We start from the raw sequence: 24,027 nt of genomic DNA on the forward strand, positions 1-24,027 counted from the left end.
TCCTTGAAATCCCTACAACCTGACTCTCCCCTCACCTCCTCCTTTCATCCTCTCAGACGTCGCCACCTTCTCTTCCTCCAGTTACTACTTAGAACTAAATGATGCTCAGCGTTCTGGCCTTGACTCACTCCTTGGATGCTCTGAGAAGTTCTGATTATTTCCACGTCTTCACATTTATGTGCTGATGGTTCCAAGTCTATAGTTCCACTTACAATGAACTGAAACTGAGTTCTTGGCTCAAATGTAAGCGTCTCAAATCCAACCCGAGCCAAACTCTCATCTTCCCCATGGGGGAAAAAATAACGTCATTCTTCTCTTTCTGGGGTGATCCTCTCAGTTGCTGATGTTCATGATGGCTCGCGAACTAAAACCCAATTTACCTTCTACTTCCTGCCAACTCCAGTGGATCACCAAACTTGGATGATTCTCCCTCTTAAACATCACACTAATCCAGCACCTCCTGTCCACTCCTTCCGTTGCTAAAATGAAACACTTCATAAAAAGGGTCTTCTCATTGGTTTCCTTTTCTCAGGCCCCTCCTCCCACAGTGCATTCTGTACGTGGCCAGAGTTGTCTTTCTAAAGCATAGATTTGCTCTGACCATCCCATTATGCAAGCAATGAATCAGCTCTCAACTACCAATGGGAGAAAGGCCAGCACATACCAGCCATCTCTTTCTGCAACTGCTGTCTTTCCTCCCCAGTATCAAATTGTTCATGATACTCATAAATTCAGTTGTACTTCCAGGACTCCGTCTACCAGGATGCTGGACTCTCTCTTCTGCCTCACAAACTTTTATGTAACCCCTTAGACCTAATTCAAATATCACCTCCCCAATAAAGTCGTGTGCCGATCACACTCCCAAGCAGAATGTCAGGAGACCAGCTACACTGGTTATGCCACTCATCACAACCGCAGCTCCTTGTCAACGCACCCTTCGTCTTCAGTGGGGAGTCCCTTGTGTAGAAACTCTCCTCTAAGTCTGTATACCACCAGAGCCAAGTAAAATGTCAAGCACAACAGTAGGTGTACAACACATGATTAACAAATAAGGAATGCGTAATTGTGGACCTCGAATAAGTGACTTGAATAAAGCACATCTTCCGAGGCAGGCAGGAGAGTCACTCGGGCAACTAAGTTTTGATTTCAAACTATGTATATTTAAATGATATACACTTTTCCATGACAAAAGCAAAGATGTAAAACAGTTAGAACTTAATCGGTGATAAACATCATCAAAGGTACAGGGCTGCCAAATGGGGCAGCAGTTCAGCCAACTAACTGGATGAAACTCACCCACATGGCCAATAACTTAGACCCAGAGCACGTTTAGAATTCAGGTCTATTGCAAGCCCTCCCTTCGGCACATTCAGAACATCAGGCCTCCCAGAGTTAAATGACTTGCTCTACACCTGGTAGGAGAAGCCAGCTCTCCCAACTTCTGGCCGAATACCCATTACACAGAAAATTAGTTAAAGAGTGAAGAAAGACATTCAATCATCATACATTTCAAGGCCACTCCAAATCCATGAAGAGAAAGAAGATGAAACCATGAATGAAGGCCAAAGACACGAGCGAGCATGGGGTGGCCATGAATTCTCCGGCCGGTTCCATCCTTAGCCGCGACCTTACCCTGCCAGACTCATCACCGTCCTCTTCGTTGATGGAGCTGGACGGGGAAGGCGTTGCCGATTTGCTGGCTGGAGGTGAAGGAGACGTGTGGGGCAAACTGGCTCCGCCCAAGCTCAGCCCCAGCTGGGCGCTGAGCTGGGACTGGTTGATGGTGGTGAGCTGGGCCGGAGGCATGACCCCGGAGCGGGCGGCATCGGTCATGTGCGCGATGGACCTCACGATCAAGGAGGGGTCCTGACGGTACTGGGACACCTGCGTGTGGCTCTGGTCCTAAAAAGGCAAAAGCAACAGAGGCCACTCCTTTAGACTCCCCAAATGTCAGTGAATGCGATGGGTGAAGGGGAGCAAAAGGTACCAGCAGCGTCCGATTATAAAATGAAGTCACTGGGATGTGATGTGCGGCAAGGGGACTATATTTGAAAGGCGCTGAGAGTAGATCTGAAAAGTACTTCATCACAGAAACACAATGTGTAACTATGGTTAACTAGCCTCGCTGTGGCGATCATTTTATACTATATACAGATATTGAATCATTATGTGGTACACCTGACACTATTCATAAGGATATGTCAATTATGCCTCAATAAAAAAAAAATCAATGAACTTACAATGTTCACGGTTCCTCAGAGACATTTAACCTGTTGCGATTTTGATAGGTCTGGCCTATCCCAGGATCCTGCTCTCCATTAATTTATTAACTACAAGGACTCATGCCAAAAAGTTGACATCAAAAGCACAAAGCCCAAATTAGCCAGCCTCATCTATTTCACTACAGAAGTATCCCTGGATGACTTTGAGAAAATAACTTAAAAAGACTATTAGCAAAGGAAAGATAAACTCCTCACTCTTGCCTCTCATGGAGGAAACTGACAAGGGAAGGGGTGAAGCAAGCAGGTGCCCACCCCGCAGGCTCACCGGCCGGCCTGCTGTCCTCATGCGAGGCTGCGGCCGCTGCCCCTGAGCCAGCTCCGTGGGCAGGAGACTCGGACTCCATCTCACCCCTCCCAGCAGGCCTCTGCCGTGGGCGGGGCAGACACAGGGCATGCCCGGCGGGCTTCGGGGCACCCTCTCTGCAATCCCCTCTGCGGGGACCCAGAGGCTCCCTCCCATTCTGCATTACAACGTCCATGGCATCTGGAAGTCGTTCAACGTCTTCAGGATCGGAGAGCCCTGCTTTTCATCTTAAACCTGCTTTGTCTTTTTTTTTTTTTTGTTCAACTCATCATGATGTAATGCACTAATGGATTTTTAGAAATATGTATAAAGAGGAGGTCCAATCATCAGAATTTGCTTCTCGGAAAGTCACTGCCTTCTGTTTTTGGCAGTCACATGAAAAGCTTTAGGGTTCCTTCTTCTAATTTTTCTTTTTTTTTTTTTTTAAATTCCAGAGCATCAAAAAATGAAGACATGCTTTCCAAAGGACTTACTTTAAGGCTTGTCATTTAAAGTGAGTCTGTGATTGTATTGAAACCAAATTCTCTTGACTCACAGTGACCCAGAATCTAATTTTATACACAAGCCTATGGATTCTTAACCGTTCCTCTTGTGAGTCTTTCTGAAAAGGCTGGATTTTGCTCTTTAAAGAAACAGTTGAATTATAAATAACTAAGTTGGAACACTTGGTTTTGTAATCTTCAGTATATAAATGCCACTAAATAAGAAACCATAACTGTCAATAGGAAACTAGTTGAGTAATTATGATCTACCACACTGCAAAGTACCATGAAGCTTTTTAAAATAATGAATTAGATTTACACGTATTGACCTAGAGCAGGGTTTCTCAATCTTGACTCTTAACATATTGGACCAGAGAAGTCTTTGTCATGGGGACTGTCTTTTGCATCATAGGACTTTTTTTTTTTTTTAGCTTTTTTATTGTTCAAATACATTTGTCTCCATTTTCCCGCCACCACTTTCCCCTGCCCCACCCACCCCCACCTCCCACCCTCAGCCCTTCCCCACTTGGGCCTTGTCCATGAGGCCTTCATGTGTGTTCCTTAGGAACCCTGGCCACCTTCCTGATAGCCACCTCCGTCCCCCTCCTCTCCAGCCATGAGCATCGAAACTGTCTCCAAATAGTGCTACCCCCACGCAGGGTGGAGCAAAACTGCTCTTAGCAGAGAACCACTGACCTAGAGTGATACCGCAGAGGTAGTAAGAGAAAAAGCAAGCCACAAAACATTTAGAGCACAGCCTCTCTTTGTTTAAAAAGGGAAAAAGTGTGTATCCGAACTCCTAACAATGGCTACATCATAAGGAGTGTGACTGGAGGAGAAAGAAGGGGCAGCATCTTACATTTTTCCATTGACAAAAACACAAAGCAAAATAAATAAACTAAAAGACGTTAGCCTGGAAAAATCTAAAAGAGAAACCTACACGTAGTTAAAACAGTCTGCAGCTGATTGCTAGGGTTGAATCGTAAAAATAGAAATTTTCCATTGCTTAGTAATGTCTGAGTTTTCGGTGTCCTGTGGAATCCTAGAGAAATGTGCCACCCATACCAGAGCAACCCCACTCTCCTTGCCTCGCTGACAATGCTCTCGTCCGCTGTTCTTAAAATGTTACATTCCATTGGCGTGCATCCCACCGCAGACTCGTATCACAAAAGTGGATTTTACATTCTCAGGGTGCCCTAGTTTTCTGTTAGCATGCTACCACACACTTAGCTATTTCTCTTCAAATATTGTGAGCTATCCACTCCTCCACGTTGTTTTCAAGTTCCGCCTTCGCTTGCTTACGTCACTTCCACCGCCCAATTACTGGGAATTAAGCTATCTCATTCTTACTTTTACTCTCCATATACACCTTGCAGAATGCTTTTTAAAAGCTCTCCCAGACTTTTCAAAAATCCAAACGTTTTTAAAATATCTGCAATTTCCAGAGTACATTCAAATGAAGTATTTTAGTTCTGTCTATAGCAATGAATCGGTTAACTGGCCTGGCCATACAATATGATACCATGAATTACACAGCTCTCTCATTAATAGAGGAGTCATCGTGTTCTCTTGACCCTACTGCCTACGAGACCCAGCATGTACACGTACTGGATGAACTCATCCCATACCCAGAGCGCTTCGGATGGATCCCACAGTCAAAGAGAAGGCCAAGAAGTGAGCATCCTCAGCGTCACCAGCGCTTCCTGAATTTCCCCTGTGACTTATGTCTTTTCTGAGGCCCTGGTTTCCTGTGAGCTGCCGATGACACACAGCCAGAGGCCACTGTTCCAAAAAGAAGCCTTTACTGGGTGTTACTATGTGCCAGGGTCTGTGCACAGCCTGACATGCGCGTTCCAAGTGAACCCTCTATAAAGCCTCCCGAATGAGACGCTGCCGGACCCGTTCGGAGATGAGAGCGATCCTCCGGGCCACAGCGCTGAAGAGGGATGCTCGGCGGGGAGGCTGCTCGGGGGGCCGCCCACACAGCCTCAGGGGCAGAGGCAAAGCGAGAGGCGAGGGATCTGCGGGCTTCCATCGCCACAATCTGCCTCAATGAAAGTAACTCCATTTTCATTTGTTTTATAAACGGAGATTCCTCATGACATTTCACTGAAAAAAAAAAATAGGGTGTCTCCTACGGAGAGGAGAGCGAAAGTCACCCTGGACAACCACGGAGGAGGGGCCAGGGCCCTGCCCAAACGGAGAGCCACCCATAGTTTCCAAATGCGAAACAAATGCCAGCCCTCTCTTTCTCGTCCCCTAGAGTCACCAAGAGCCTGTAAAAGATTTTCAAGGGACCTCCGGACCACAGAATCCATGCCTCAAACGCATAAAAATTGGCTAGTGTTTATCATGGTCACCTGATAGTAACTCCCTATGTCTGAAGATTACAGTAGAAGAAGATTAATGGGTGAAAATGTCTCTTCAAAGATTCAAGTTCCTTTAGGACAACGGATTATTCCCAGTGGCCTTGGGGAATTTGGGAGGCCTTAACGGCGCCTATCATCTTCCATTAAAAAGGAACCTTTAAGGGACGTCTCCTTCGATCTTAGGACTTGCAGTTAAAAAGAGAAAGACGTCAGCTCAGTTTAAGGACATTTCTGGTGCACCTACTATGTGCCAGGCGACAGGACCCAATGCACCGATGCTCTTATCTTTGAAAACTACCTTGTCATTCTTTTAACATTACCCTAATTAAATATAATTTAGAATGGACTAATACATTTACCATGACAATGTGTGGGCAAGAATAATTCATACACACTCCGAAGTAGCTCACGATTTTTTCTGCTAGGAATGACACGATAAGAAAATATATACTATAACCACAGGAACACATTTCTCATTCAATCTTAAGATACAACCTAAGAAATATAATGCCTTTTTGTAAATCATTGCCTCTCAGTTATTAAAATTACATCTTGAAAACATTACCAATGATCTCACTGAAAGGCAAAGCAGCCAGGGAATTATTAAGAGCCTGCCACTATCCCACGCGACCAGGGTTGACCGCTCGTAGCGTTTTTGACTCCCTTCACAATTGCATTTTGTATGCAGGGTTCAGCTGCATCATTTTCTCAATCGCTCATCACTTGGGAAAGCCTCATCCTCTGGTTCTTTGTCTCACTCCGCCCTCTAACTGACCATCTCAGATAAGCGTTTCTTCCATTTCACAGCCTTGACATCTTGGCCTGGAGAATCCTCTGTTGGGGGAGGGGCTCGGCGAGCCCCTCGGGCCTCTACCTGCTGGATGCCGGGGGCCCCCTCCCCTCCTACACCGGCTGGGACGACCACGGTGGCCAGTGACTCCTGGGAGGAGACACTTTCCCTCCCTCACGAACTACTTCACCGGGTGAACGTAAAGGAAACCATCTGAGGGGGTTAAGGGGGAGGACGCGGGGGAGGACACGCCTAAAGTCTACATCTTGCCTGCATCAATAGGAAACGTGTGCATGAACATGAGTCAGACTGTGACAGATACTGTGGAGAAAACAAATAGGTTATGCAAAAAATAGGTAGGTGTGGGGGAAGGTCCGAGGCAAAGGTCTCTCCGCGATGACATCTGAGCTACTATCTAAAGGGTGACGAGGGGCCAACCGTGCGAGGAGGAGGAGTGAGTTCCAGGCCCAGCGAGGAGCATGTGCAAAGTCTGAGGGGGAACAAACGGAAGGAGGCCAGTACTGCTGGGAGCAGGCAGGGAGGGGAGAAGCAAAACGCAGCGGGGTCGGAGCGGTGGGAACGGGCCAGATCACCCACGGTAGGGAAGTCGGGGAGGGCTTCCCCGAGGAGGTGACCCACTGAGCTAAGGCGTAAAGGGAGAGTAGAAGCCAACAAAGCCAGAAAAGAGGGAAGAGCCTCCCAGGCAGAGGAGAACATGTGCCCAGGGATAAGGAAGCGGCCATGGATACTAAAGCAGAGGCCAGTGCTACGGGCCCCGAAAAGCAAGAGTGGCTGCAGAGCCGGAGAGACAAGTAATGACCATCCAGTGACGGGTTCTGCAGCCCGTCCCAGGAAGCCTGGGTTTTGTTCAGTGTTGAGGACGCCCCTGAAGGCTGGGAGGCTTGGTCTCTGCCCAGTGGGGACGAGACCATTCCAAAAACATTGACCATAACTCATGAGCAACCCATCTAAATCAACGGTACACCGTTTGAGTTATATACGAATAATATAAATGCAAATTTAAACATAAATACATAGCCTAACACCTCAACCTAGGCTTTGAAGAGTGCCCAAGGATTAATATTCGCAATCAGAGAAGGTCATCCGAGTGGAAGGCCACGCACTTCTTCTCTTTGCCCGTAAGTGCAATTCAATAAGGCCTTAATGCTTGTGGATTGCTTGGTGGGGGAGTGTTCAGCTGGAGTTTGCTTCTCTCTCCGCCCAATGAAAGAGCCGCTCAGTCTGTTTTTCTCTTTTAAAAAAAAAAAAAAAACCAAAGAATGGATACTTCAATTTAAGAAAGTGGTCCTTCGCTTTCTTAAATTGCCCGAAACCCAGTCTATCACTGAGCATCATTCATGTCAGCGAACTGTTAAATTCTGAATCATTTTATATTAAAAGGGGAACTTTAGATCACTAGCATAAATAAAACAAACTGGGGTCACCGGTGATCAATGGAAGGCCAAATAAATATCAAGGGGAAAAAAATAATACTGTTAAATACGAGGCCCTGCCCTAGGCTCTGGGCTGGAGTTGTGCTTTGTCTTGTTTAAAATGAACAAAAGAGAGGTGAGAAGGCCTATCAGCTCCACACTGAGACTTCCTCCATTACTTCATCCAGGCTGAAAGAGAACTGAAAGATGAAAACAGCCCTTACTGAGCCACTCGCTGTGACACTACTGTGTCCATACTTCAGGTGACATATGTGGGCGCCGGGGGGCGGAGGGAATGGATACCATTTGCTCTTATTTCCTAAACCAAGAAAATCCAGCCTCCTGTCCGTATTTCCCCTCATTCCTTCAGGCCACCGCCTCCATGCAGTCCTCCCTCCCACCACTGGCATCCCCCTGTACTTCCTGCAAGATACAGTTTTTAAATATTTTTTTAAAAATTTATTTTTTAAATTTTAAATATTACCCATTACTATGGTTCTATGCTATCTGTTTTTATTTTTTAAATTTTATTTTTAAAACTCTTTCGAAAATTTTTTAAATTTTAAATATTACTCATTACTGTTGTATGTTATCTGTTTTTACTCACTCCAACGGTGCTTACTTTTCCATCTGGCTTGATTTTATCACAAAAGATGTTTAAAATCTAATATACAAATGTGTTTAATGTACGTTCCATCTACTTTTACAAATAATGATCCAATGTTAGATTTTCATAATAGAAGATAATATCTAATTAAGAACCAAATAACCCAAACATATTAGAGTGTGACTAAATACATTTTCACTGTGCTAGTTTTTTAAATCAATACTTCTTGAGAAATGAAGTAATTAGACAATTATCAGTAAAAAGAAAATGCTTTACATTAATAAATACCAGAGGATGACAAATATGAAAGTCAAGCCAGTAATTTTATGCTCAATTATTTACTTCTGTCCAATAGCGATGTTAAAATTTTATTTCCAAATTAACAACAATCAACAGCTATGCAAACGTACTGCATCCCGGACCCCAACAGACCTTGAAAAAAACAGCTATGCCAAATGCATACCAATGATAATTACAGACCTACACACCACAAAGTATAACTTCATCAAAATATCTGCACTGAAATAGATAATTTTTACTTAATAACTACTCTCAGGGTTATAATCAAACATACCTACACACGGACGTTTTACGAAAAACAGCCTTCCCAAAAGTTAATTAATAGTTTCTTAGCAAAATAAAATTTCACGAGTTTATCATAAAACACTTAATGGTATTTTACTCATATACCCTGTAACTCCTTTGTTTTAACAGGAAGCCAGCTTCATGCTTATTATTTTATTTGGTTCTAAATTAAAATTTTATAAAGAGGAATTCCATTTTTACAGCGGTTTATACTAGAAACCCCTGCCCATCCAGTTTAATTTAGTAGTCAAGGTACGCTCTAACTAACAAATTAAATATTCTTTTCATTGTCCTTCCATTCATTCATATATTCAACAAATAAAATATTTATTGCGAGGCCAGTGTTTTCCAGCCCAGACACTCTTCCAGGCCTGAGGATTACAGCAGCCAGGGAGTACGGCGAGGGGCAGGACAGGCAAAGGGGACCATTTCAAAGGGTGACAAGTGCCGTGCACAAAAGAAAATGGGGCAAAGGCATGGAGAGTGCCTCTCCTCCCTCTGAAGAAACGTTTGAACCACCACGCCAGTTTTATTCGGGAATCTGAGTGACGTCGAATGGTGTCCCTCTTGTCCCTGAACCAAGAAGAACTGGCAATGCTATACTATGGTAGATAACTGTAGGTTACACATTAAAAACAAGATACAGGGAAATAAATCACAGCATAACTTTCTGACAGCACTTGTCCTTGAATGTTGTACATCAAGCAAGTAATCATGTGTCACTTCACAACAGCGAGCTGGGCTGAGGAGAACTCTGGAGCACGCTCCCTCTTTAACAGATGGCCCTAAACTGAACTCAGCCTTAAAGACAGCACTCAGGGACCAGTTAGGCCAAGAATGAAGAGTATTTATTTTAAGCTAGGTATGGTAGGTTATTTGCTCTACAATAAAAGAAGAAGGGTAGCTTGTGCCCTGCCCAGGTGGCTCTGTTGGCTGGAGCATCATTCTGTAGACCAACATGGTACAGGTTTCCTTCCCAGACAGGGCACACACCGAGGCTGTTGGGGGGCCTCGGGGAGGCAACTACTGGATGTCTCTCTCTCTCCCCTCCCTCCCCTTTCTCTCAAATCAATAAACATATCCTTGGGTAAGGTTTGTTCTGTTTTGTTTTGTTTTGTTTTAAGTAGCATGTAGAAATGTCTGTGGCCTGGGCTTCTTGGGCATATTGAGATATAGTAATAGTTATGTTCAAGTTGACTTTTGATGATAAGTATCTTTAAAGTAGTCATCAGATTCTGTGACTTTTTGTAGTATGTGAAAGAGACACTGGTGATTAAGAAAACAATTTTAGGCCCAGGCCGAAGAGCTCAGTTGGTTAGAGCATCATCTTGATATGCCAAGGTTGTGGGTTCAATCCCCAGTCATGGCACATACGAGACTCTCCAATGAATACATAAATAAGTGGAACAACATGTCGATGTGTCTGTCTGTCTGTCTGTCTGCCTGTCTCTCTCTTTCTCTCCCCTCCCCCTTCCTCTCTCTAAAATCAATACATAAATTTCAAAAATATTTTTAAAAAAATTTATACATAGTATAATTGCTCTATTTAAAACAATATATAGCACTTAGTGGGTACTTAGTAAATATTTGCTGAAAGTTAATACAGTTCTTCAATTTTATAATTTAGACTTTGAAAAATAGGTCCTAGTCCATTCAAGTTGAGTTTTTTGCTTACGTTAAGTCATGCCTTTTCTACTGTTCACTTACAGTAAAAATATTTTGACCATAGCTTGACCAAAAATAAACATTACTGAAGTAATCATTCAGTCCATATGAGAAATTGTTGGCCCCCCCAATGGCTAAGTAGTCATCCTACGGGATTTAGTTCTGCAGACTCTATTGACGATGGCAGTGAACATGTTCATAATAATAAGGGCTTGTTTTAATAGAACGTTCCACGCATTAAACGCATTAATGACCCATGAAATAACTGTTTTATCTGTAACACATTAAGCAACATTGCTAAAACAAGGTATTAATTGAAAGTCTGCTATTTCTCTTAAAGTAACATTTTTAGTGTAAAAATGGCATGCTAGTCATTTTGTAAAAACAAAAATAATTTGACTTCACAATTAGAGCCACACCAAATGATCTGATGAAAAACAAACATTTCTAATGGAAGCCTGATCATTTTAGATGTCTTATTCTGATATCTTTCGATTTTCCCCTGATCGTCAAAAATGATGCCTGTTTAGATTACGACTTAAGTGTCTTATGAATATTTTAAAAGCTTAGAGTTTTCCTCTCTGCATACTTATCTTCTGCGGGACTTTTCTCTCTCCTTTTCTCTTTACTTAACAGGTACAAAGACGACCACACTCAAATGTACCTGCCTCACTTCCACCCCTTTCCATTTTCTAATACCACGTTTGATGTTACGAGAGCACCAGGGTGGCATTTTCTATGAATGTGTGCGATCACAATTAAACCCAAAGCGATATCAAACAGAAAACGCCAGTCTTCTAAACACAAACCGCAATGTACGAAGAAAGAGTACGTGAATTATCAGTGTGTCTTATAAATTCACTTTTGGGGGGGCACACAAAATATCAGACTAGAAACAATTATTTTACTGTCTGTTTCTTGGCTATCAAAGAAAATTTTGAAATTCATCAAAGCTAACCTTCTGTTATGTACAACAGGCTAAGCTGAAAAGAATGTTAACAAGTTCAATTTTCATTCAATCAGCACTACTGCTCTCTGAAATGTTTCATTGCAGGAAAGAAATAAAAATAATCTATATGGTAATTATGAGGATGAATCCCCCAGTAACTTTCAGCTACATGAAAGGTCAGTTCTATTCAAGATATTTTATCAGTCCCCTGCACATACTCCTGTCCTGTCATTTTAAATCTGAACAGCATTTTATTTTCCCATTTACAGCTACCTGCAGAATTAAGTACTTAAGCCAAATAAGGGGGAAAAAAAAAAAGAATGTTGAATGCTGGCAAAGGCTATAATAGCATAGAGATAAATCGTTCAGCTGCTCTCTCTCAAGCCTCTAGGGCTGTAGATTTTTCTTCTCCTGGTGCACTGTGGGTATTCAAAACTTGTTCAACATGATTTCATTTCATTTCAGGCACTGCCTGAGAAAACTAAATTACAGAATCAATCATACAGAAGGTCAGAGTGAGACTTCATTACAAGTATTGCATGCTTGCATGAATATCTTTCATTTATGACTGACCCAATATGTCACAATAGCTGTCTAGTAAAAATAATCCACTTTCTGAAATTGATGTACTACTGATGTCAATGCTACTCAGCAGGCTGGGCAGATTATAGAGAGGTGTTAAAAAAAAAAGGAAAAAAAAAAAAACCTTTGGTGTGCTCGTTGTAGATTTTTTGGATTGCAATCTTGTGGAGATTACAATAATTTCCCAGTGATCAACTGAACTGACACTAATGCACAGAGGTAAGGAATTTTTTAACCAAGATATAGTGTTGATTTCTACTTGCCAACTGCACACTGCTTGAAAATTTACATATCCACAACAAGCAAATCGAGGTTTTTCTTTTAAGTCACAAATGCGTCAACTCGCAGTTTTTCAACCAGTCGCTTTTGAACACCAGAGTATTATTTGCATATTTCGAAATGTGAGTGCTAATCATTTTTGGACTCTTTTTTTTTTAAAGTTTTCTCTTCATAGTCTTATTTCATTGTATTGTATTATTTAACTTTTTATTGAATTTTTAGGCTGACATTGGTTTATAAAATTTTATAGGTTTCAGGGGTACAAGTGCACACCGCCTCATCTGTGTATTATTGCATTGTGTGTTCGCCGCCCCAAATCAAGTCTCCTTCCATCACCATTTGTTCCCTCTTTACCCTCTTCTACCTCCTCCCACCTCCACCCCCGCCCCCTCTGAAAATCGCCATACTGGTGTCTGTGTCCAGGAGCTTTGTGTTTTTTCTGCTTAATCCCTCCACCTTTTTCCCCAGCCCTCCAAGCCCCTCCCCTCTGGCAGCTGTCAGTCTGCTCTCTGTAGCTGTGAGTCTGTTTCATTGGACTCATTTTAATCCCTGCTTTTTGCTCCCGCTCTGTTTTTAAATATAATAGCATACATTTAAGGAAGATAAACATGTTGTGCTTGTTGCCGACAAAAATGCAGCTAATCAGCAATGTGACAAGCTGTCACTCTTCCTAAAGGAAAACCAAGGAAGCTCTGAAGAAAAGCTGGTTTAATACAATACCAACACGCTGGCTTTTCTTCTTCTACGATAGTCCTAATTCACCATAGCAATCCTTCACAGACAGCCATATTCATTTGGATAATACAACTCCTTACTTGCATGAGGTATGAAATATCCATGCACACAGGGAAGCTGAATGCACGAGGTATAAACTATTATTTATTATTTTTCTGGTGACCTTCCTGAGGGAAATCTCGGCGGAGCGGCCGGGGAGCGTGAGGATGGAGCCAGACGACGCGGGACCCGGAGGGAGCGGACGGGAACCTTGACACAGCCTATTTTTAACCAGGCCTCTGGCGATTCTGAATTCAAGTTTATAGGTGAACATGTCAAGTAGTCCATAGAACAAAGCCAACGACACATTGTATTCATCATCATTCTGTCCTAGTACATTTTATTTTTCCCAACATTTGTGATTTAAAACCCCATGACATTTCTTCAAGGTGAAATTCTACTAGAATTTTCAACAAGATTAGTTTGTTGCAAGCCAAAATAAATATCATTCAGGTTCAGCAAAACTTTAGAAAGGCACCGATAAATGTGATGAGGTCCAGGTAAGTACCCTGACGATAGCCTGCCCTTAGCTAATGTACTTATGCTTTTAAAAATCAATGAAATAATTCAACTGCTTTAGTGATTAGCAATACATTACAAAAGCAGCATTAAAAATTGAGTCCTCTCTCCCAACGCCAGTCCGTGAAAGCATTGTTCTTTAAGTGTATGTGAATATCATAATTATTTTATGATTCCATCTTCGGTTCTTTCCAATATAGTAAATTCAATTGACCATGAAATGAAATTTCATAGTCAAAATGCCTCCTTTACACTTTTTTATAGCAGCAATAACAGTTTTATAGCTTTAAGGGAAAGTAATTCATCAGATGTTTAATTTAAAGGCAGATTATTATATTATTAATAAATATTTACCAATTTAATAAAGTACACATTTTAGCATGCATTATAAGGTCTTTTAACTATTTCTGCAACTTTAATGAGCCTGGCTGAGCCTCTACGAACAATGGTGAACCCTGTCTCTCTCTTGGTGACTAAACACCCTTTTCATTTTTATTATTTTTCAGGCACAACACTGCAAGCCTGATTGTAGAAGAACAGAGACAGAATCCTTCTTTCTAGTGTCAAAAGGACAAAAATGTAGGAGAGTCCATGGGAAACAATTATTTGCGATGGCGGGGGACGTTTATGAATACTTAATGGCCCTTTCTCGGCTGTTGGCTACATTCTTTTCCAACAAAAAAAGTAAAAATAAAAACCCTGATGTTCAGCTCAAACACAAAAGATCACAGGGAAGGAAAATTATGTTGCTGCAATCCTATTTGGGGAAGTAATCTTATATTTCAGAGAGCACGCTGAATCTCTGCACGCTAATCCACTACATATTTTGCAACTGTCTGTTGTTATCTGGGGAATTAACAATGAAACCAGTAGACACCACTAGTGTGTTCCTAATGTGCAGAGAAATATGTAAACAAGCAATAGGATTTGTTTTTTTGTTATACCAACACATCTGTTTCATTTTATCAGGGTTAAAAAAAAAAAAGCCTTACAAACTATTGATCTTGTTTTAAAATGTCTGCTTAGTACCTCACCTAAATAGACACAAATGCTTCAAATACTGTGGCGAAAAACAACAAAATCCCAGCAGAAGAGTTAAAACACTTAAGCAGATTTACTCTGGTGGTTGCTGACTATAATTGCTCACTAAGAAAAATAGAACCAAAACGATTGCATTAGTAATCTCCATTCTCTGGAGTGCCCTATTCGATGTTTATGACAATAAATAACACAATTAGGTATATTTCACACAATAACGGAATCTATATTTTCCTCTGCTGGTTATAAGCGATTATTCTTTGCCCTTTCTCTGTATCACAGTTTGATATTTCATTCGAGGTAAGAGCATATCATGTGTCATAAACATAATGTTATAATCCAACTAATGCAATAGAGCGAGGCACCTGAACGGGACAACCGCTTCCAAACCCTCGCCTGGGCCAACTTTCAGCTCAAGCACGCCGCTTTGTCACAAGGCAAGGGACGATTGGCTGCTTCCAAACCAATGAATCTGACTTTCTTAAAAAATCACTGCAAATCAGAAAGATCTTATTGGGCCATCCTCTTTCATAGGACTGTCTACCAACCCAATGCCCTCTTGTCAAATACCAGGGACCGATCTGGCGTCCAAACATGGCACCAGGAAGAACAATCCACGGGGGCCCCAGCAGACAGGCGCGAGCCTGTTTCAGAAAGGAACTCCCAGATCTTCACCAGGAGGAGTACAAAGGAGAAAAACACTTTCAAGCAAATCAACTTGCTGCCTACCATGTGCAACCCACTGCTATGGAGCACGCCATCTTGTTCCACGAGATTTCTTGAGATTGTAATGGACGGGAGATCCAGGCTCTGAGGGGGAAACTGAGGTGTGAATTCACTGCCCTGAGAGGGCAAGGGGTCGCTGAGGCCTTGAAAGGGTAGGAGCACGTCTGGAATGCCCAGAGCGGGGTCCGACTCCGGAGGAGGCGTAATCGGAGGGATTTCGAACTCCTCGTCCCCGAGGCTGGGCGTATGGAACGTCTGCTGAAAGGCAACAAAATACAGATTATTTTCATCCTCTGTTCCTATATCGTGTTTCTCCCTGGAGAGAAAAAGAAAGATTTTGCATGAAAACACTACATGGCGAGGCCAAATATTTATTTCTCAAATGAAAACATCTTAAACACAGAGTGTCATATATAAAGTTTTGCCGATCATTCTGATTAAAGATTTAAGTCTCATTATCATATGGTTTTAAAGGCGTATCAGTATTAATAGTTTTTTAATGCGGACTTAATTAGCAACATCTGTCTTTGTTGTTAGTTGGAGCAGCAGCGACATTAGATTTGGCTATATAACAAATTGCCACTTTATTGATATGTTAGTGAAACAGCTCAAACCACTCACATTATCCACATGCTTCATAAAACGCTGACGATTCGGCAGTGCACGCACACAACATTCATCCAGAAGTGAACATTACACATATTTACTTTCTGTCACAACATATAAAACAAGTCATATTCAATTTGTGGTGTGCTTTTTACATTGCCTTATTGACATATTCCCAAGTGCAAGGAGTGCTTCTATGGAAATATTACTGTCTGCAATACAGCATCTTATACAAGGACTATCATCAGAGCATCTATTAAAAGGTTCCAGTGCTTTTATGTAAACTATAAGGAGAGTTATTTCCTTTTACATGAAGATTTTGATATGTATTTATCAGAACATTTGCTGCCAGTCTTAAACTTCTAAATATGATCTGTAGGAGGAACAGAGATATGTTGAGAGGCACATTTTAATTCCACTGAGGTTGCTCACTTGGACAAGTATTATTTCTCAAGACCTAAGAACAAATAATGCACCGCTTCCTTCATTGCTACCTAGATTCTTAAAGATAGTGTTATAAAATACGGCTATGATATAAATCGGGACTTTATGCTCAACCCCACTTTTTTAGGCTAGAAGCTCAGATTTGGGGACTGGAGGTGGTCAGGGTGTACAATACAATTTTTGGTAGAGGGAAGAGGTTGGGAAGGGAGAGGACTCAGATATTTTTTATTCTCAGCTCAGAGGGGCAAATTTACAGTTCATTTATTATTAATAACATTTTTGAAGAATGAATTGGTGCGAGATAATTTGAATCTGCTGTAATTGGTTAAGAGAACTAATTGAGAGCTGAAAATTCTCATCATTCAAACTATGAATTGATGATGTAATTTAACAACCATGTGAGAGAAAGTAGAAACAAACTGAAGGGAAAGAACACAGTTCTACGTGTAGACCCTGTCAACTGTTACGCTTTATCTCACTGGAAATAAAAAGGTCATAAGCCATGATTGACAACGGAACATCTTCAGGTCCTTAGCAGATTCAGTATATGCAAAACGTTATAACGGAGGAACACATTTGAAAGCTAGAAAGAAATATTAGATTTTTTGGCATATTTATTCTAATACTGACCCGCAAAAGGTGTCCATTCCTCACGACGGTACCCCAAGTTCTCAAACACAAAGGGATGAATTGGCTGCAAGCGTGGTTGGCGAATGAACGTAACCCTATGGCTGCGTTTGCTGTTATTTTGGCACTAATGCGGTCTAGTAACAGATGCAACTGTAATTTGTGACTCATTTGCTACCCCATTACTGCTTAATGAAATCTAACATATCACATTAACAATACGGATAAACACTCATTCTTGATATGTGGCATTTGGCTGTTTTCATTACCACTGTAATTAACACTTGAAATATTATTTCAATAAATATTTAAAGTACTTTAAAAATGGTCAGGGTGAGCATGACACAGAGAGAAAACACGAAGCGAATGTGTGAATTTCAAACTCAGACGGTCGTGGTCCCCACAGGGATCTGTACAGGGCAATGTCTATGCGAAGGGGATTGGTTTCAGGCACAATTTCGACTTTACTGCATCAAACCTAAAGTCTTCCTGAATTAGTTTGCACTCATTAAAGTGTGAAAAAACCAAATAAATTTACTTTTAATGCCGTGATTGGGAAATTAGGCACATGCTCTAATGCAGAGCATTAACATTTACTTGGGCTTTACTTTTTGTTCAAAAATGATGTGTAGGGAAGTTGTTACATAAGATTGCCTTTAAACTCTACCATAAACATTTCTTATGCGAGGCAGTCAAAATTGGGAGCTTTTCATTTTTATTTTTGTTAAGGACTAGAAAGAGAGATCTTATATAATATGCCCTTAGAGTACAATTTTTTTAAAAGACAAAATAATTTTAAGTTAGGATTTAGTATACTATTATATCATAACCTAATAAAATCACGCTGTAAAATTATGCTACAGTACATAATCAAGAAAATGCTAAAATCTTTAACCACTTTTAAAGAGAGGTAATATATCAAATCAATGTTTGTTAAGCATTCCTTAGAGAAAAACGTAACAAAAACACTGGTCATCTGAGATTATAAAAATAACCACGTACGGCCTCACCAACAAAAACCAAAGTTACGGACCTCTGCACACAATGCCTCCTGACCAACATCAGATTCATCATGTAGAGTTTCTATGATTACTTCTTACAGATATTGACTTTTCAGTGTTTACCTTGAACATGTTAAAGTAGTGTGTACATGGTTAAATACCATCTGTACCGAAATGTTCAAAACATTTGTTCCTTTTGATAAAAATGCAAATCTGGAGAACTGTTGTATCAACATATAACAGCCAACGTCTGACACGGTGAATTATCACAGCTGGAATTAAATTGTCTCTGAGCAGCTGCTGGCAGCGGAGCTTTCATCAATGTTTGATTCAAATGTAGGGAAAAAAATCCTACAGAATGAAACATCATGTTGTCCTTACAGATGGGGTTTGTATTCATTATCACAAACAACACAGCAGCCGGCGCCAGCAATATTCCTTCTCTGGGCTGTCTTCTTGGTTAGAGAGTTGATGGTCACTGTAAAAATGAATTAATCTATGCGTCCACTGAATTCTGGATCTCCCCTATTTTCTAATAATTTCCCAAGGTTAATTTCTTTCACACCGCTTGCTTCCTTGGACCACAGTCGCTGAGGAAGCCATTGTGACATTCTCTGGGGTCAAGCTAGTTCAGTGTCCTGTATTTGAATGTATTGGGAAAAGGAAGACTTTATTACAGGAACTGCCGAGAGGTTCGTTTGGGCCGATGCCGCTGTTGGATCTTGCTTTAAAATCTTCAGTCTCAGAGTCCACCATTTTCCAGAAACCACTCCCTTTATCTAATCGAGATCCAGGATTTTCTGGCGGGGTAAGCCAATGAGACCAGACAATAGCCCTAAGCCAGTAAGTAAGGAATTCAGTAAAAACGGGAAGGTTTGTGTTCCATTTGCACCAGTAAACTGTAGACAAACGCAGAGCCACCATGGTGCCACCTTTACCTTCTGTCAGCTTTCCTGGCTATGACTATGCTCATTCACTCATTCAGCATTTATTGAGCACCTACTATGTGCAAGGCACTATACTAGGCTGTGGGGAGCTAACAAAATCCAAAGCATTTTATTTTACATCGAAGACCCAGGAAACAGTAATCCTGTTCCGCCACATTGTTTCCCAAATCATGGCAACTTAATGAAACTATCCCCAGAGCTATGCGAAGTTAAAATATTTTCATCAAAAATTACTTCCATTCCATTTCACAACCACTTATATGCTTAGGTACCTACATAGCTTGTAGAGATAGGTGGATTTTATATACTTTCTCATCTATTTACTTTTGTTTGCATGTGTATCTCTTCTCATCAAGACGTGTGTGAGTTGCTAACATTCTCAACAGACTTGGACAAGCGACACAGACGTGTCAGGTTATTTTCCTTTCCAATACGTTTTTCTCCTTTCTCCTCCTAAGTCATTACCTTGCGCCACACACGAGAAAGATAAATTCGGTACTTTGCTTTTCCCCTTCAAGCCTTTTAAATGATCTAAATACCACACAAAAACATGAACAGACACATTAAGGGAAACACCTACCTCGCTGGCTGCAAAGAAAGCGTTGTTTGCCTCTGCCATGTTCATATAGTTATTGTTAGTTCCAAACTGGAAGAAAACAGATTGTTTCAGGTTAATATGCAAATTAATAAAGGACTGTGCTGGCTTACCTAATGCTTGATGAGATTTGGAAAGAATGCTGGTGTTAGGAGGTGAAAGAGTGATTTTACCCAGAGCAAAGGGGAACCGTGGCGGTTTCTATCCTGCCACTATTCTATCCTCCTGGCTGGTTCCCTCTGAAAAATCCAGCATGGAGTTAGGCTACCTTGATCATTCCAGAAAACAGTGTTGTTTCTCATCGAGACAAAGCCGAGGCAACTGCAAACATTTGCCCAACTGGTCACTCGCATGTGTTGCTTATGGAACTGGCATTTCTCAGAGGTTAGAAGGGAAAGAGTACCCCCCCACCCCCAAATCACCTTGACACATTTTTAAAGCATGTTGCGATTTCATAGCTTACTTTTCCAGAACAGATGTTGCAAGTGTGGGTAGGTTAAGATGTGAATTAAAGGGAAGAGAATTCAATTCCCAGGACTCAAATTCTATTTTCTAGTGAATGGGGTGTGGCGTGAATATAAATAAATGATCAGACTAAAGAATATTTTTTTAAATCTCCAGAGTTTAAAACGGTATCTCTATCCATCAGAGCTGCTGAAAATAGTGATATTTAATCTCTCAATGTAACATTAAGTGCAAAGAGGTTTAAAAAATAAGCGGGATCCCATGAACACAGCAATTTTTATTTAATTCCCTAACACAATAGTCCATTCATACCATCACAAATAAGACTGTATCAGCATTTCAGGCGTAAGCTCTTTACTTCTAGAGACCTGTTATCAAAATGTTAAACTTGGATTTGGGCAGAAATGTGTTTTCGGGTTTGGATGGTAGAAGCAGGCACGTTTGGTTGCTTTAAACATTCTGTTATCAGTCTGGCAAGATGGAAAGGCTCTGTGAGCAAAATTAGCTGGAGTTATATTATGTTCATGATTTTTCAATAGAAAAAGGACGCCCTCCTTTCTACAAAGTGTATGATTTCCTCCCTTTAATGCACTAAATAACACAGAGGTTTGGTCTCCAAAGGGTGAAATGTATATATCCATTCTTTAATATAAATAGAGCTAGTAATTATTTAAAGTAGAAGGCACAATTTTCCCAAGGCCGGCGTGGGGGGGGGGCGCAGTGGGGAGGGAGAGAAAGGGAGACTAAATAGAACATAGACATAAACCGTCTCAATAAACCCACCCACGCTTCTTTCCAGGGGGCTCTCAGCCCCTGAACTGAACCCCTAAGACTCTTTCGCAGAAGCAGGATTGACATGCTGCACTTGACCACGTCAGGGATCCGAGAACTAAGCGGGATTTACGCAGAGACTCGAACAGTTCCAGAGCGCTGGTGCGGTCCGCGGAAGCAAAATCCCACCCTGCAAAGCGACACCTCAATACCCACTTACACAGTGAGCCCTCAGATTCATTTGGATAAATATCTTTATAAGGGTTTCTGAAAGATGTGTTTGTTCGTGCTTCAGAAAGGCCTTTATCTGGTTTCCTGGAAGGCATGTGATATCAAAAACAAACGTAGACTTATCTCCAGGTTATCGAGTTGTATACATTAAATGTCCAGAGTTTTTCTGTATGTCCATCATGCCTCAATAAAATGGTTTAAACATGATTTAAAAATTTAGGGAAAACACCACACGAGCAGGTATGTGTGCACATGCATGCACACCACACACACACATACACACACACACACACATTTTCCCCATGTTTCTATAATGTTAAAAACATGCAAGAAAAAAGTAGATTCTGTCTTGGAACTCTTGATGCATTAATGATCTTAGAATTAAGATCTCGGGCTTCCATTCCTCATGTTCTTTATAAATATTTATGAGAACTAGGTCACCATGTGTATTTCATACACCAATCCTGGCTCCCCAAACCACCGACAGCCTGGATCTCAACTTTAACGTTATTTAAATGTAGGTTTTGTTGGGGAGTTAGAAATCCATTGAAGGCAAACAGCTCATTATCACAGAGTTTGTTTGTTTTTTTTTAAGATTGAACTCACTTATTATCTAATAGCACCTAAAACAAAGAAAAATAAAATGGCTATTAAACTAAGGGCCTAAACAATTCAAAAAACAAATTAAGCTGAGAGTGAAATAAGAACTGGGTTAGAAATCCTCTTCTGAACAGTTAGTATGCGAATGTAATTACTGAAGAAACTACAGCTAATCAGCTGTGAATTGTATCCATTAATTAGTATTTGCCCTGGAGAAATGAGAAGAACCAGGAACGACGCAGGCAACCGCAAGTGAGCCACAGGATGGTGGCGCTGCGGGCAGTCAAGCAGGGGGTTCCGGTGGGGTCCAGGTCGTTTGAAAAGCTCTCACCTGAAGGACTGAGCTGGCATCAGAAAGCTCCCCCTGCATATCTTCTGTGTCTATGGAAGGCCTTAAATAATGGCTTTTATTTGGACACACTTGGCCACTGGGCTGGAACAGCCATCAGTCCTTTAAAATAGAAGCAAAGGTCTCCATTTTGTTAGGGGTAAAACATGCCCTCTGCAAAGATGGCTTCAGAGGCTGGCGTGTTCCAAACATGCGTCTTCTTCCCACCCGGGCGGCTGGGCCCCAGGTTTAGGGTGGTCAGATGAAACACAAGACAGGGGCCCCAGGTCAGCTTGACTTTTGAATTAACAACTTAAAAAAAAAGGGTAAGTATGGGCCATACATTATTTGGGCTATACTTAAACAAAAAAGTGTCCCTTATCTGTGATTCAAATTTAGCTGGGTGTTGTGTATTTTATTTTAGAGATTGTATTTATTTAATTTTAGAGAGAGGGAAGGGGAGGGAGGAAGAGAGGGAGACAAACATCAATGTGCAAGAGATATATCAGTCAGTTGGCCCTCACCTGCCCCAACCAAGTATCTAGCCTGCAACCCAGGCATGTGCCCTGACTGGGAATCAAACCAGCAACCTTTTGGTTCACAGGCCAGCGCTCAATCCACTGAGCCACACCAGCCAGGGCACATTCTTATTGGCTAAACCTGACCTGCCTCCTGGGGTGGTTGCCCTGCCCAGGTTGGAAGGGGTGCCGGTTTCCTGGTGACTTACCTCACTGAGGAATGCTAGCGTAATTTCGCTTATGTTAAATGTGACCTAGGAACCTGCTTTGCTTGCTTGTCTTAGAAATGGGTTGGATTTTTAGAGAAAAAGTGACTCTGCGGGGACAGATCTGTGATACGATGACTTCTGAACAGTTAACTTCAGCTAAGTTGTATACAATTAAATTCATGTTCCAAGAGACAGTGACCTTAACAAACACATTCTGTTCCAAGAAATCCTAGGTCCACGTGGGAAGGGGCCTTGACCGTGTTCGCCCCCTGGTGCCCCTGGAACCAACGACAATGCCTGGCACATTGTAAGCACCCCAAGGTCTGTCGAGGAGAGGGAGGAAAGGAGGAACCCCATTTAAACCTCAGTGTCTCATCACCACCCACCAACCTGGAGTAATTGTATCACTTCCGTTTTTATGTCGAGAGTGGTGATGACGACAATGATGATGGTGAAGAAGATGACGGTAATGATGTGTTTGCCCAGGAAAGCCTTCTATCTACATTATTTAACTTTCCTAAGCGCAACTAGGTGTACTTTGTTTTCCCAACCACCAGATAAACATAATTACTGCCCCCATTTCTAAATTTACAAACTGAGGCTTCTAAGGGTCAAGCTTCTTGCCCCAAATCAGATACAAACATGGAAGTCTCACCTTCATCCTGCTTTGCGATCTGTATCACTTATGATCCAATACCCACGAAAACTTGAATAGTTGACCAATCAGTTCCATTCTAAAAGTTATCAATCTTGTCTATCTTACTCAAAGCTGTAACTTCCCAGAGGGCATTTTAAGGTTCCCAGCACCAGTAAAATGTTCCCAAGAAAAGGGTCATGCGGCCCCGTAGCCTGGGCAAGGCCGCAGACCCCGGCCTCTCTGGCGAGTCTCAACACCAGCTACAAAATCAAAGGCTCTGACAAGTCCTCCGGTGAATTCTTCAAGGTCCCATGAGGCACTGTGGTAGGAACTGGAGACCAAATGGGGAAGATGATGATGAGGCTCCTCCTTGGATGGAGCTTACATCTTTCTTAAGGGTGAGATACTAAGAAACCCCCCACTATATTTTTTCTGTGGAACACTCCCTTTCCTTTCCCCCGCAATGCCTTGTAGGAACATGCTTTGGGAAACCTTGTTGCAAACTCTTTACTGATAGTATTCCTTTATTTTCCCTGAATCCTTATAAAAGGTATTAACCTAATTCTGTACAATGGTAAAGTATATGCATTTTGCAAATCACCCAAATAAGACTTGTTCAATCATGTATTGTATGTCACCTTAATTGGGCCTATTTCCAGACTTT

General features: G+C 41.6%; 1 protein-coding gene across 3 annotated transcripts in view; it reads right to left on the bottom strand.

Annotated features, from left to right (window-relative positions):
* TOX3 (TOX high mobility group box family member 3) overlaps positions 1–24,027 on the bottom strand; it is a 98,948-nt gene that overhangs the window by 10,335 nt on the left and 64,586 nt on the right. The window contains exons 2-4 of one of the 3 annotated variants that reach the window (XM_054570328.1): positions 19,590–19,655; positions 15,388–15,639; positions 1,633–1,902 (exon numbers count right to left, since the gene is read on the bottom strand). In XM_054570328.1, the coding sequence (XP_054426303.1) occupies positions 1,633–1,902; positions 15,388–15,639; positions 19,590–19,655 (588 nt within the window). Of the gene's footprint in view, positions 1–1,632; positions 1,903–15,387; positions 15,643–19,589; positions 19,656–24,027 lie in introns of all 3 variants that reach the window. The other 2 variants (XM_054570327.1, XM_054570329.1) reach the window with 2 other exon arrangements.

The sequence above is a fragment of the Pteronotus mesoamericanus genome, unplaced genomic scaffold (assembly GCF_021234165.1).
Source record: "Pteronotus mesoamericanus isolate MK-2021 breed Mesoamerican mustached bat unplaced genomic scaffold, CSHL_Meso_final contig_202, whole genome shotgun sequence".
NCBI classification, from domain to species: Eukaryota; Metazoa; Chordata; class Mammalia; order Chiroptera; family Mormoopidae; genus Pteronotus; species Pteronotus mesoamericanus.